General features: G+C 38.0%; 1 protein-coding gene across 1 annotated transcript in view; it reads right to left on the bottom strand.

The window, feature by feature from the left end:
* The window catches only part of RGS22 (regulator of G protein signaling 22), a gene marked incomplete at both ends in the record, with an annotated part of 154,634 nt that overhangs the window by 42,328 nt on the left and 97,217 nt on the right, over window positions 1–15,089 (bottom strand). The window contains 1 exon segment of the mRNA XM_082674653.1: window positions 3,702–3,896. Coding sequence (XP_082530779.1) covers window positions 3,702–3,896 — 195 coding nt within the window.

The raw sequence follows: 15,089 nt of genomic DNA, 5'->3' as shown, positions 1-15,089 counted from the left end.
AAAAGCTTTTGACAAAATTCAACACCCATTTATGATAAAAAGTCTCCAGAAAGTAGGCGGAGAGGGAACTTTCCTCAATATGATAAAGGCCATATATGACAAACCCACAGCCAACATCATCCTCAATGGTGAAAAACTGAAAGCATTTCCACTAAGATCAGGAACAAGACAAGGTTGCCCACTCTCACCACTCTTATTCAACATAGTTTGGGAAGTTTTAGCCACAGCAATCAGAGAAGAAAAGGAAATAAAAGGAATCCAAATTGGAAAAGAAGAAGTAAAGCTGTCACTGTTTGCAGATGACATGATACTATACATAAAGAATCCTAAAGATGCTACCAAAAACTACTAGAGTTAATCAATGAATTTGGTAAAGTTTCAGGATATAAAATTAATGCACAGAAATCTCTGGCATTTCTATACACTAATGATGAAAAATCTGAAAGTGAAATCAAGAAAACACTCCCATTTACCACTGCATCAAAAAATCTAGAAACAGGGCTTCCCTGGTGGCACAGTGGTTGAGAGTCTGCCTGCTGATGCAGGGGACACGGGTTCGTGTCCCAGTCCGGGAAGATCCCACATGCCGTGGAGCGGCTAGGCCCGTGAGCCATGGCCGCTGAGTCTGTGCGTCTGGAACCTGTGCTCTGCAACAGGAGAGGCCACAACAGTGAGAGGCCCGCGTACCGCAAAGAAAAAAAAATCTAGAAAGAATAAATGCTGGAGAGGGTGTGGAGAAAAGGGAACACTCTCGCACTGTTGGTGGGAATGTAAATTGATACAGCCACTATGAAGAACAGCATGAAGGTTCCTTAAAAATCTAAAAATAGAACTACCATACGACCCAGCAATCCCATTACTGGGCATATACCCTGAGAAAACCATAATTCAAAAAGAGTCATGTACCAAAATGTTCATTGCAGCACTATTTACAATAGCCAGGTCATGGAAGCAACCTAAGTGTCCATCATTGAATAAATGGATAAAGAAGATGTGGCACATATATACAATGGAATATTACTCAGCCATAAAAAGAAACGAAATTGAGATATCTGTAGTGAGGTGGATGGACCCAGAGTCTGTCATTCAGAGTGAAGTAAGTCAGAAAGAGAAAAACAAATACCGTATGCTAACACATATATATGGAATCTAAGAAAAAAAAATAGGTCATGAAGAACCTAGGGGTAAGACGGGAATAAAGACACAGACGTACTAGTGAATAGACTTGAGGATATGGGGATAGGGAAGGGTAAGCTGTGACAAAGTGAGAGAGTGGCATGGACATATATACACTACCAAACGTAAAATAGATAGCTTGTGGGAAGCAGCCGCATAGCACAGGGAGATCATCTCGGTGGTTTGTGACCATCTAGAGGGGTGAGATAGGGAGGGTGGGAGGCAGGGAGATGCAAGAGGGAAGAGATATGGGAACATATATATATGTATAACTGATTCACTTTGTTATAAAGCAGAAACTAACACACCACTGTATAGCAATTATACTCCAATCAATATGTTAAAAAAAACAACAACAAAACAAAACATTAGCTACAGCAAAGTCAGGCTTCAAATGTTAAAAAAGGTATACATTTCTATGTAATGATATAATGCCACCAAAGATCATTCCTCCTTTCTGGACACCCCATGTGAACTAGCAGACAGTGCAAACATGTTGGGTGGATCACTTTTCCATCTTCTATTCTTTATAACTGGATAATAGTCATGAAGATAGGCATTCTTAGCTTTAGGGACCAAATAATCCACAGTAGAACAAAAAAATGATTGGATGCTATTGTTATCAGTCTGTGAGCAAAGGTTTTATTGCTATAGCAAGAGAGGGGAGAGTCAATCATCAAATTAAACCTCACAGTAGGACTTAGCCTTCAGAGTGTGTATTGCACTGCTTCATACAGTCAGGAGAACAAGATCATTTTCCATTTCTCTATCGAGAAAGATCAGTTTAGCCGACTGAGAACTCCTGTATTTAATAATTAATTTTGGTTAAATCTTCTTGTTTATCCTTTTTGGGAAAGAGTCTACATAATCCAGTCAGCTGGACTTTTAGAGAAGTCCTCTGGGCTGAACTTAAGAAGTTTATAGAATTAAGAGAAATTTATTTTTCCTCTTATTAAAAAGAGTGTATAATTTGTCCCAGGCATTTCGTAAGAATCACTGCTAATGCTAAAACTTCTTGGTTTAGGGAAGTCAGTTATAATTCTGAATCTGTTTTGTCATCCTAGGACCATATCTTATATCCATTTTCCTCTATACCATATACTGTATTTAAAATCATGACTGGGGACTTCCCTGGCTGTCCAGTGCTTAGGACTCTGCGATTTCACTGCGGAGGGCATGGGTTCGATCCCTGGTTGGGTAACTAAGATCCCGCAAGCTGGGAGGCGTGGCCAAAAAAAATTTAATTAGTTTAAAAAATAATAAAATCATGACTGGAGAGAATTTTTCTTTTCTTAAAAAAATATTTATTTATTTGGCTTCATCAGGTCTTAGTTGCGGCACACAGGATCTCTGCTGTCACGTGTGGGATCTTCATTGCGGTGTGTGGGATCTTCATTGCGGCATGCGGTATCTAGTTCCTTGACAGGATCGAACCTGGGCCCCCTGCATTGGGAGCACGGTGTCTTAACCACTGGACCACGAGGGAAGTCCCTGGAGATATTTTTTTTTTAATTTCATATAATATCTCAATTTTCCTAGTGTAAAATATGTATTTTTGTAGTAGAAAGGATACAAGTGTTAATTTTTCAGGACAAAAAGAAATCAGGACTGAAAAATTCATTAGTTTGGTCAATGAATTTAGTAAGCCGTGGGGTTGTGTTGGTCACTATCCAATAAGGTGGCTCTATCCGAGGTGCTTGGTATTAATTTCATCTTAATTACCTCACCCATCCTTTCTGCGAGAAGACATGACCAAGACGTTGTTCAGGAGATCTGAATGAAGAAGTGCAATACAGAGACAGCAGGGATCCACCTGAAATGACCTCATGTACAGGGTACATGCATTAACTTAATATTAAAAATACCCACAAATGGTTTTAATTTGTGATTCAAAATAAACATTTAAAGAAATTTCCTCCACCCATCAATAAGCATAGTGAAAATAGTCAAGCCCTGAGACTTAAAATGACCTCTTTTGGAATGAAAAAAGATGTGTTGACACTTTTATCAAATCAAGCAGTCTGACCTGATGAACATCTGAGGGTGCTTTAAGTCAGAGAATGTGCTTTCCACAGTATATATGAAACGTTTATATTTTCCATGGATGTAATATTTACTGTAATTCATCCAGAATAAAAATAAACAGCCTCCTTCCATTAATCAAAATTAAAGCCACTGCTGAGAAATGGCAAGAAGTGACAAAGCCAGTATATTAACATGGCATATTTTATTGGTTCACAGGAAACCAAAACTCAAATTTTTCTCTGCTGACATATTTGTAGACAGACTTAAAAATGACATCAATTTTAGCCTTTTGTTAGGACACAACAGGGAAACTGGCAAAAACTAAGTTAATAAATACTTTCCCTGCCCCAATTTTGTGTCTGCCCAAATCTTAACTCTGAGTCCCTGGCCCACATGAAATCTTTTCCAGCTTTTCTCTCTTGCGAGTTAACAATGTTGCCCATCATCAGTTTTGGGGTAAACCTGAATTGTTCACACAGAATTCATCAGTGCCACAATACCTTTCTGTAAGCAACTTGGTCTGATTTTACCATCTTTGTCCAAGGCTCAAGAAGGAGGAGAAGGATATATTCTTCGGCTGTGTCGAAAAGGTCTTCAAATGGCGGCTGTATTTTCATATAAATTTCTTTTTTCTTTTCCTGTTGGAGTCCAATGTCAAGGGTGGCTGAAGGAGCAATGTATGTGGCAAAAAGATACTAAGGGAGAAGGGAGAGAAAGGAGAGGATATTGGAAGAAACCATAATGGTTAGTAGATTCCTCAGCAAAGCCATTTTTAGAAAGTTAAGAGAAAGCAAATAAGCTCAAGTAATTTTTTTTCTTGAAAAGGTGTGTGAAACTACTTAAGACAAAGCAACGTGTTTATTCAAAGCCTTTGCTTTTCATTTTCTTTTCCTATTTCTTTGTTGGTTATTAGTCAACTAGTCACTGGATCTTGTATAAGTGTACGTGATTTGGGTATTCTATTTTTTCTCAGATTACTACTATGTATTATTATGATTGATTCCAGGTTATACATCTCCTTTCCTTATGTTCATGACATTTCTAACACATTTGTGTTACTTTCCAAAGTGGTTTGAAATGCCTTTTAGGGAAAAAGAGGCAAGAATTCACCAGGGCTGAAAACTGACTATCAGTCTAGAGACCCAACAGACTACCTCCCCTACCCAACTGAGTTCCAGAGTTCTTAAATGTCTCCATCTGGTGTCCAATGCTGTGGAAGAGATACAAGAAGGAAACAAAAGTGAATGGAAAGATGTACATGGAACTTCTAGCTTCCTAGACAAAGCTGCATAAATGTCTATTCCATTCTACTCATTTGTCTTGTCTCTCAATAACAGCTATTTAAATCTGAGAAGCAATTTAATAACATTTAATTTTTAAAATGTTACATACTGGATATGTCATGCCCTGCATATCACATTTAACTGAAGTTTTTGTTATTGTTTCATACTTAAAATTAATGAATTTTATGGCATGTAAATTAAACCTCAATAAAGCTGTTAAATAAAAATTAAAAAAAGAAAGACTATTGGTGATTTCTCCCAAAAGCGACACACTCCTTCCTCCATTTTAAAGATTATCTGATCTCTATCGTAATTTTTTCTTCATTCTGTTCTATTTACATCACTATATCAAAATAAATAGTTATCTAAAAAAAAGAATCTCTAATTAATTGCATTTTATTTCAATTTTATTTTTATACTTAGACTTTGGAACTGATAATGCCTAGATTCGACCCAGGCGATAAGATAGATAGGTAGACAGATAGAAAGATATTTGTACCAAATACCAAATAATAGTCTTATGTAAAATAATCTTTTAAAAGTTTTAAAGGGTTCACATTAATAACATAAGCATTTACCATGTATCCACTACAGCTTAGACACTTGGATAGGTGCTATGTATGTAAAGATTAATGAATGCCTGCCCTGAAGGAGCCATTTGGTGTGACAAAGAGATGAAAACCAGTGGCTACAACACAGTATGATAAGTACTACAATAAAGGTATGCATTGAAAATAAGATCTTCAATAATTGCCTTTCTTTTTAAGCTCACCTCCATTAATCACCTTTTCAACTTTACACTCAGATACGCATTTTTCTGTAATTCCCTAAACCTTGATGTTTGCCATTCTATACCATTGCACACATTGTTCCTTCAATCTTGTATATATGCCCTACCCCATGCACCTTGTCTGCCTCATAAACTCTGATTTATTCTTAAAAACCGACATGGATTTCTCCTCTTCTAGGAGCCCTTCATTCATACCCTCCTCCCAAGATCATGCTTTTTACTACTACACTTATCACACTATAATGCAATCATGTATCATGTGTCTTCTCTTCTAGAACAAGGATCTTGAGGGCAAATACTGCAGTTTAGCCCTCTCTGATTCTCCAACTCCTAAAAACTGTTTTGGTAGAGAGCATATGTTATAAATGTTTATTGATTTGTACTGAATCCACAGAAAAGACTCATTTTTGTCTTGGAATGGGGAAGGAAAAGGTTCAGAAACTCTTGCAAGAGAAAGATAAGCTCCTTCCTAGTCTTTAGTCTGAATCTTTAAAGATGAGTTGGAGTAAGTCAGACAAGATAGGGGAGTTGATGAGAAGGACAGTCCAAGAAGAAGGAAAACATGGCCCAAGGCATGGAGGCCTAAGGGGGTTTTATAACTTTATAGAGAGCGTCTAGGCTCCAAGTAGAGAACACTGGCTAAAGGAAAGAGGTAGAATAAGAGAGGAGGATATAAAGGGAGGAAGGCTCCACAGCATGGATATCATCTGTTTTCCTTTGGTAAGGAATTTGAATTTTACCTAAAGATATAAAATGGGGAATCTCTGAGAAGTGACATCTTTAGATATGAATTTTAGAAATAAATCACTGTGGCATCATACGGGAAAAATGGTTTGAGTAGATCAAGATTTGAGGCAGTTTGGAAGTTATTTTAATAGCCAGACAAAAAATTACAGGCCACCCTCATCTCTTGTTTGCTTTTTTGCAATAGCCTCCTAACTGGTCTTCTCAGGTTCTTCTTTGCTTCTTCATGGTCTTCCTTTTTTTAAACCACAGCAAACAGAAATTCTTTTGTATATCACTCCTCCATTCAAACTCTCCAGTGGCTTCCCACCTCACACAGAATAACAGCCAAAGTCCTTATAATTACCTATAATTGGAGTATTTGGACGTTTCTCAGCGCTGAGAGGACAAGGGTTATAGTTCATGATCTGCCAGTAGGGAAGCCCCTATAAACACCCCAGGCTCTCAAAACACTCTAAGAGCAGGGGTGGATCTGATATAGACTCTTGCCTTGAGTCTTTAAAGGGCCCAAAGAAAATAACTGCTAACCTATACTTCTATACCTGGTTAAAAAAAAAAAAAAAATACCCTTCTAAAATAAAAAGGAAATAAAGATGTCATAAGTCAATAAACAAAACCAGAATTCGTCACCAGCAGGCCTACACTAAATTAATTAATTAATTAATTAAAGGGAGGCCCTAGACAAAAGCAGGATGGAATATAGAACAATATAAAGCATAAACATGTAGGGAAATATCAATACATATTGACTGTAAAATATAATAATAATGAATAAGGTCAGAGGAAATCGTAAAAGAGCCTAAGGAAAAGAAGTCAGAATTGAAGGTTCAGATTTAAAGTGCAGTTGAAATGACCAACCATGAGGTCCATTATAGGTAGAAAAGCACATGAGGTTAGAGTCAGGGTAGTAATACAATAACAAGCAGGGCAGAGTATCAAAGAACTAGAAGTGAAGATAAAGGAGAAGCCCATGTATCATAGTTAAAAGAGAGGACTATAAAGTTCAGTGTATAATAGGCACTCAATAAATATTTGCTAAATGAATGAATGGAAGATAGTGGCCTAATCTGAAATTACGATCTGAAAGGGAAATTTCAGAGTTCAAAAATTTTAAGCTGGAGTAGTTCCAAATTATGATGAATTCTGGTATATGGCCATCCCTATAGTTAACTTAGGAGAAATGGAGATAAAAGACATTGGAATTGGGTAAATTAAGAAACACTCTAGCACATATGTTATAAGGATTATTAGCTTGGGTACTGGAAAAGCTTCAAGGTGATAAAAAAGAAAAAGGTTTTCTTTTTTAAAGAAAAAGAAAGAAATTTCATGAGTCATGTATTGAAATTTTCTAGGAAGATAAAGAGAACTGAAAAGGTCTTTAGATAACATTAATGAGGTTAAGGAGGGGGGAAATGAGCAGATGGAGCCAACTCCAAATTTTTTTTTTTCTTTTTTTGGTGGTACGCGGGCCTCTCACTGCTGTGGCCTCTCCCGTTGCGGAGCACAGCCTCCAGACGCGCAGGCTCAGTGGCCATGGCTCACAGGCGCAGCCGCTCCACGGCATGTGGGATCTTCCCGGACCGGGGCACAAACCCGTGTCCCCTGCATCGGCAGGCAGACTCTCAACCACTGCGCCACCAGGGAAGCCCCGACTCCAAAATTTTTGAAGCTATTAAAAGATGAGTCCTGAAGAGCAGCAAAGAACATCTCTTTCTTCCTAAGGGTTGTGAAATACGGGAGAAGGGGCATATTTAAAAGCCATTCTAGATGTTCTATTTAATTAGATAACCTGCAGTCTGGAAACTCCCTTCCCTAAAATATAGGTACATAGCCTGCTGGATTTAATAGTCTAAAGTGAACCATACTCTTACCAAATGATTCTAAAATATTTTAAATGAAATTTGCTTCAGATACACATGGCAATTTTTCCTAACCTTGGGAGTTATTTAGAAGAATGACCTAAATTTAACCTGTTTAACAAGCTAAGATTGTATCAGATTAAAATCTACTCTTAGGGCTTCCCTGGTGGCACAGTGGTTGAGAGTCCGCCGATGCAGGGGACACGGGTTCGTGCCCCGGTCCGGGAAGATCCCACATGCTGCGGAGTGGCTGGGCCCGTGAGCCATGGCCGCTGAGCCTGCGCGTCCGGAGTCTGTGCTCCGCAATGGGAGAGGTCACAGCAGTGAGAGGCCCGCGTATCTCAAAAAACAAACAAACAAACAAAAATCTACTCTTAAACATTTTCTAAACTGGAAGTTTTAAAAAGTGAACTAATTAAAATAATGTCTATACTAAGGTAAATTAAGAAACTAAAAACTAACGTGATCAAATTAACAACATTAAAAAATGTCTCTAGAATTTGTTTCAGTAATTTCAAATTTACCCCAAAGGAAAGTAAATCTGACCCCCCAAATCACTTAAGTTAAAATCAGTTCCTATTTAGCAAAAAAAAAAAAAAGAAAAGAAAAAAAAATCAGTAGTCAGGTTTTATTGGGGCAGGAATATCCTCTAATGGCAAAATAAAGCAACTGTTTTATCACTGAGTCAGCTACATTCAGAACTGTAGTTTAAGGAGACTTGGTGTGCCACATACCAAACTCTTTGTACAGACATCAAGGTGATTCCTTTGATTTAAAAGCATAACAGTGAAGAGGGTAATGTACAAAAGAGGCTGAAATGGTGACTAGAATAACAATGATAGAAGTGACTGTCAGCTTCTGGTGGACACCCAAATCTACTCCTTTCCTTTACACTCCCAGTCTTGCCTTCACTCCTCATGTCTTTTAAAATCTACTGCTACCCACAGTCCTATGAGACCCTACATGCCATTTATATACTCTATCATACCTTCTGGCATTTTGCTTTATGATTTTCTTCAGAATGACCTTCACTTCACTTTACCATTTACTATATTAATAGCACAGCTTTCTCGCTCTGACCATTACTCTTCATCTTTTTGTACCTCTCACCAAGCTTTGCTTTACTTTCAGCACAATCTGCGGTTTCTTCCTGTCCTCTAAATAAATCATGCACCACCTACTTTGTCTTACTTTCTTACACAATTTGGACTGAAAACTGCCCATCATTTCAACTACACTTTTAAAACATTCTTAATTCCTCCCACCTCAATCTTCTGCCTTGTAGAGGCCAAATTCTGGGTCACCTTAATCATTCGTTCATTTTTCCAATTCTATACTCAAGCTCCCAATAAAAGCTATGATAGTTGGTTCAATTATAAATACTCTTCAAAATAAAAACAAACAACAACAATGACAAAAAAACAAACAAACAAAAAAAACCCCACCTCAGCTGTGACCACAAAACTTGGCAAGATTTTGTTTATTTCTAAACTTTCCCATGCTCCTTAGAGCTCCCAGCTGTACCCTTAGGCTTCTCCACATTCAGTGGACTTTATATCCACTCAACTGGGAGAAACCACTGGTATGGATGCCCCCAACTGTCCCCTCAAGAGCTTTCTTCTAAATTTTTCTCTTTCTCTGATGTTTCAAAATTCTCCTTCCCAAGGCTAAATGATTCATGCGTGCTGTTGACTCCATTTCCCCAGCACCATGCAACACCAATTACGCCCTTAATCTACCTTTCCTTTGATTTCATCTCCTTTCTAATGCTTCAAAGGTGTTCTAACAAAGAATCTCTCCTATTCTAATTGTCACCATTTTGTCCACAAACTATCACCCTTTCTCTTTCCCTTCCCAACAAATCTTCATACTCACTTTTCTATCATTTCTCAATCTATTGCAATCTGGTTCTCATGCCAAAGAAGCTAATGTCTCAGATTACTAAGAACCATGTAATTGCCAATTCAATGGTTTCTCTCCTTAATCTTCATCCTACTTAATTCCTTACACAGCATTTTTTGCTTTGTTTTGTTTTTAATTCTTGGCTGCGTTGGGTCTTCGTTGCTGCGCACAGGCCTTCTCTAGTTGTGGTGAGCAGGGGCTACTCTTTGTTGAGGTGCATGGGCTTCTCACTGTGGTGGCTTCTCTTGTTGCGGAGCATGGGCTCTAGGCATGGGGCTTCAGCAGTTGCAGTACGTGGGCTCAGTAGTTGTGGCACACAGGCCCTAGAGCATGCGGGCTTCAGTAGTTGTGGTGCATGGGCTCAGTAGTTGTGGCTCATGGGCTCTAGAGCGCAGGCTCGGTAGTTGTGGCGCACGGGCTTAGTTGCTCCACGGCATGTGGGATCTTCCCGGACCAGGGCTCGAACCTGTGTCCCCTGCATTGGCAGGCGGATTCTTAACCACTGCACCACCAGGGAAGTTTCCTTACGCAGCTTTAACACTGTTGACTCTCTCCTCTGCCTTCAACACTTTCTCCTGATTCTCTGCCTATTTCCATACTTAGGCTCCTTTGTTGATTCCTCTTCCTCCATATCCCCCCCTTAAAGGAAGGCATATATTAAAGTTCTATGTTCAACTATATTTTCTTCCTAATTCACACTCTTTCGGTTTCTCACACATGCCAGGCACTCTCTCACAGGACTTTCACAGTATGTGCTCTGTGCCCTCTCTGTACTCCACCCTCCTCCTCTTTTCCCCTTTGCTGGGCTTCTATTCATCCTAAAGGACTGAGTCTTCCTTGACTCCTGAAGTCTGGCTTAGGTATCATTCTTATGTGTGCCCATAGGTCCCTGTATTTGTATGTTTCTTGCACTGGACTATAAACTCTATGAAGACAGATTTGGTCTGCTTTGTTTATTACTGTATCCCTAGCATCTAGCATAATGATAAGTTTAGAATGAATTAATGAATTAAAGACTTCATCCATTCTCAGAGACTTAACAATCAACTATATGTGGAAGAAACACAAATATATACAGCTTTAGACCTGATTTCCTTCCTGAACTGAAAACCTTTGCTTCTAGCTGCCTACTTATTATAGCTACATGGATAGCCTATGGACCCTCCAACTCAATGACTCAGTAATATAACACATTATCTTTTCCTTTTCCAGTTTTCATATGATTCACAGCACATTCTTTGACTCTTCCCCACTTTCCTCTCCTTCTTCCTCAAATGCAAGTCCTATGAATTTAATTCTCTACAATAAAACAAGGAAAAACTGACAAATGTAAAAATATGAGGAGGAAATAAGGGGCAGCAGTTCCATCCCAAAAAAAACCATAATAAAACACAGTCTTCTGTCCAAGCTAGATCAGACCCTTTCCAGGCTACTGCCTACTTCCTGACCTCACACTCTTACTGTGCTCTATAAAGCCACAGGGCTCCATGTACACTTTTTGTTGCTGTTCGACTATTTTGTTCCAGTTTTATTGAGATATAATTGACATATAGCACTGTAAAAGTTTAAGGTGTACAGCATAATGATTTGACTTACATACATCATGAAATAATTATCACAATAAGTTAACATCCATCATCTCATATAGAAACAAAAAGAAAAGACAAAGAATTTTTTCCCTGTGATGAGAACTATTAGGATCTACTCTCAACTTCCATATATACCATATAGCAATGCTAACTATAGTCATCATGTCGTACATTACATCCCTTGTACTTATTTATCTCATAACTGAAAGTTTGTACCTTTTGACCACCTTCATCCAATTTTCCCTCCCCACACTCTGCCCACCTCTGGTGACCACAAATCTGATCTCTCTTTCTCTGAGTCTGTTTTTTTCCACAAACGATTTAACTGCATATCCCACGACCCCAAGGAGCTACAATTAGGGTAGCCATATGACTTCATTCTGGTTTAAGCCTACTATCCTGGCATAATTATTAATATTTCCCCTTTTATTTTCAAAAGAGTCCTGATTTAGATGATAAATTATATGGTCTCTCTATATTTAACTGCCACCAGTTAGACAAAATGAAAGTTTCTCTGAAACAAGACTCCTGGAGATGCTCAACACATATTTAAAGCTAAAAATAAAGGAACGAAAGGCAGAGGAAACTCCTTTCTAAGGAACACACATTTGTCTAATTCGAAATCATATGAATTGAATAGCTGATATCAAGAGCCAAAAATCCCAAAGTAGGAATATTTTATTTAGAACTTGGATTGAAGTTTCACAGACTTCCCTGTTAGGAAAAGACAACCCTCAGAATGGAAGAAAATATTTGCAAATGAAGCAACTGACAAAGGATTAATCTCCAAAATTTACAGCAGCTCATGCAGCTCAATAATAAAAAAACAAACAACCCAATCTAAAAATGGGCAGAAGACCTAAATACACGTTTCTCCAAAGAAGATATACAGACTGCCAACAAACACATGAAAGAAAGCTCAACATCATTAATCATTAGAGAAATGAAAATCAAAACTACAATGAGATATCATCACACCGGTCAGAATGGCCATCATTAAAAAATCTAGAAACAATAAATGCTGGAGAGGGTGTGGAGAAAAGGGAACCAACCCTCTTGCACTGTTGGTGGGAATGTAAATTGATACAGCCACTATGGAGAACAGTATGGAGCTTCCTTAAAAAACTACAAATAGAACTACCATACCACCCAGCAATCCACATATATACAATGGAATATTACTCAGCCATAAAAAGAAATGAAATTGAGTTATTTGTAGTGAGGTGGATGGACCTAGAATCTGTCATACATAGTGAAGTAAGTCAGAAAGAGAAAAACAAATACCGTATGCTAACACATATATATGGAATCTAAGAAAAAAAAAAAGGTCATGAAGAACCTAGGGGTAAGACAGGAATAAAGACACAGACCTACTAGAGAATGAACTTGAGGATATGGGGAGGGGGAAGGGGAAGCTGGGGCAAAGTGAGAGAGTGGCATGGACATATATACACTACCAAACGTAAAATAGATAGCTAGTGGGAAGCAGCCGCATAGCACAGGGAGATAATCTCGGTGCTTTGTGACCACCTAGAGGGGTGGGATAGGGAGGGTGGGAGGGAGGGAGACGCAAGAGGGAAGAGATATGGGAACATATGTATATGTATAACTGATTCACTTTGTTATAAAGCAGAAACTAACACACCATTGTAAAGCAATTATACTCCAATAAAGATGTTAAAAAAAATAAATGCTCTAAATCAAAATCTTAAAAGAAATTTTAAAATATTTCCTCTCTCTGATTGTACCTAAATGTAGGTATATTTGTTCGCCCTCCCACTTTTTTTTTTTTTTTTTTGCTTTCTTGCAGCCCGTTTATCAGAACATTGTTCGTTATCACCTAAGTAACTTCTCTTTGTTCAAGTATCAACCCCCGCTATGATAACTAGCATAATCCTTAAGAGTAATATACTCCCCTCGCCTTCTTGACTCTTTACCAGTTTTATTATAAAATCACAGAACTGGAAGCATTAGAAAGGGTCTTGAAAGCCCACATTGTGTGTGTTTATTGGCTTCCTTTGAGGCTTGGTCTCTGGTCTCTCCCTCTTCCTCACCTCCTTAGAAGGGTGGGGACAAAAGTGGTTACAGGGGTAAGGAGAAGAAAACTGATTTATCCATCCTTAATTAGGCCACACAGTAAAATTATAGTACATTCAACTTAATTTTGCCATTACATCTGAGAATGTCTTTCTAATATGTGTTTCTAATAATCCAGAGATAATCTTTAAGTGGATAACTGACCAACTGACTATATAATAACAAACATAAGGGATGTAATCATATATATGAAACAAAAGTAAAAAGCTAAACAACACATTTAAGGTCTATATAAAGATGGTGAAAATCATTTGTAAGTTGATATTAATTGACTTTAGAATGAACTATAAAGATTATGCTTTGTTATAGCTAAGTAATATAGTCTAATCACAGGTTAGAAACATCGTTTAAGTATCCTGCATCATTTGCTTTCTTATTGGCCACCCAGTTCTTCCTTTTCAGCCACTGACTAAATAACAATGTAGCTAATGTTGGAGGGGACAATGCTCTCTTCATATCTTAGTCAGCTACTCAGATTCACATTAAAGTGGAGATTCACTCACAAACAGCTGTGGCCGACATGATTCCAGTTTAAACATTAACCTATGATTCTTTAACAACCCAGCAGGGAAGTTTCTGAGAAGGGATACAAGCCTGTCTGTGATCAGACTGCCTGGCACTGCACTCAGCATGGCTCTCTCTAAACCCCATCTCTCCTGGAGACACTCAAAGGTTATGTAAGCAGGAAATGCACAATGGGCGGCTTGCCCGGCCTTGCTCTATACCTGTGCCTGTGACTCACTTTTCCTGGCATCTGTATTAGATATGCAAAAAAAAGCCATGCCTCCCCCTGAAACATCTCTTACAGTCTTGAAATGCTGGGAGTTAATTCTCTTGTTTAGCTAAACTCTCAAGGCTATGAAGAAAAAAAGGTGTAGGATAGATACCTTGGAGACAGGAGGAAGAATGGAATTGGAAAGTGGAATGGAGAAACAAACTGGGAGAAATGAAGACAGAGAGAGAGAGATTTTGATACACATTTGCCTTCTAAAGGATAGTGAGATGACTAACAATATTTAATTTAAATTATTTTTAATACACATGACCTTGCTGGAATTATAGGAAAAAATACAAAAATGTTTCTGCTTGCCTTTCAAGGAAATCTCAGATGCTTCATTACTTAGAGCTAATGTCCTGCACACAACAACTGTATTGCACTACATAGGAGACGGCTCAAATTAAAATATGATATTTCCCATTGCAATTTATATTTTTTCCAATGCTAAAATATTTTCCATGCAAGGTTTCAGCATTGCCACTTAATAGCTTTCAAAATCATTTTGAAAGTGTATGTGATGAGCATATTCTTGGATGAAAGTGGATTCCAATCTCCTTTCAAATATATCATAATGCATTCCAGGCTTGGCTTTCCGACATTATATTGATTTTCATAGACCCTGAAATGTATTGATGTTTTCTTACTGCATCATAAAGTCTAGATGAACATACCTGAGGAAGGAGAATTTGGGGTTTACTGAGTTTATTCTTGTTTTTAACAGTGTAAAAAGCAAAAAAATAATGAAATAGCCTCCAAAACTTTCTGTGCTATTTGGGTTTCTCTTTGTACCAAAGACTAAATGATGTCAGCTATGGGGTTAGATTCCAATTATCACGCTGTACCCAA

Source organism: Grampus griseus (genome assembly GCF_964374135.1).
Source record: "Grampus griseus genome assembly, chromosome: 17".
Classification (NCBI taxonomy): Eukaryota; Metazoa; Chordata; class Mammalia; order Artiodactyla; family Delphinidae; genus Grampus; species Grampus griseus.
This window is presented reverse-complemented; position numbering and strand designations above follow the sequence as displayed.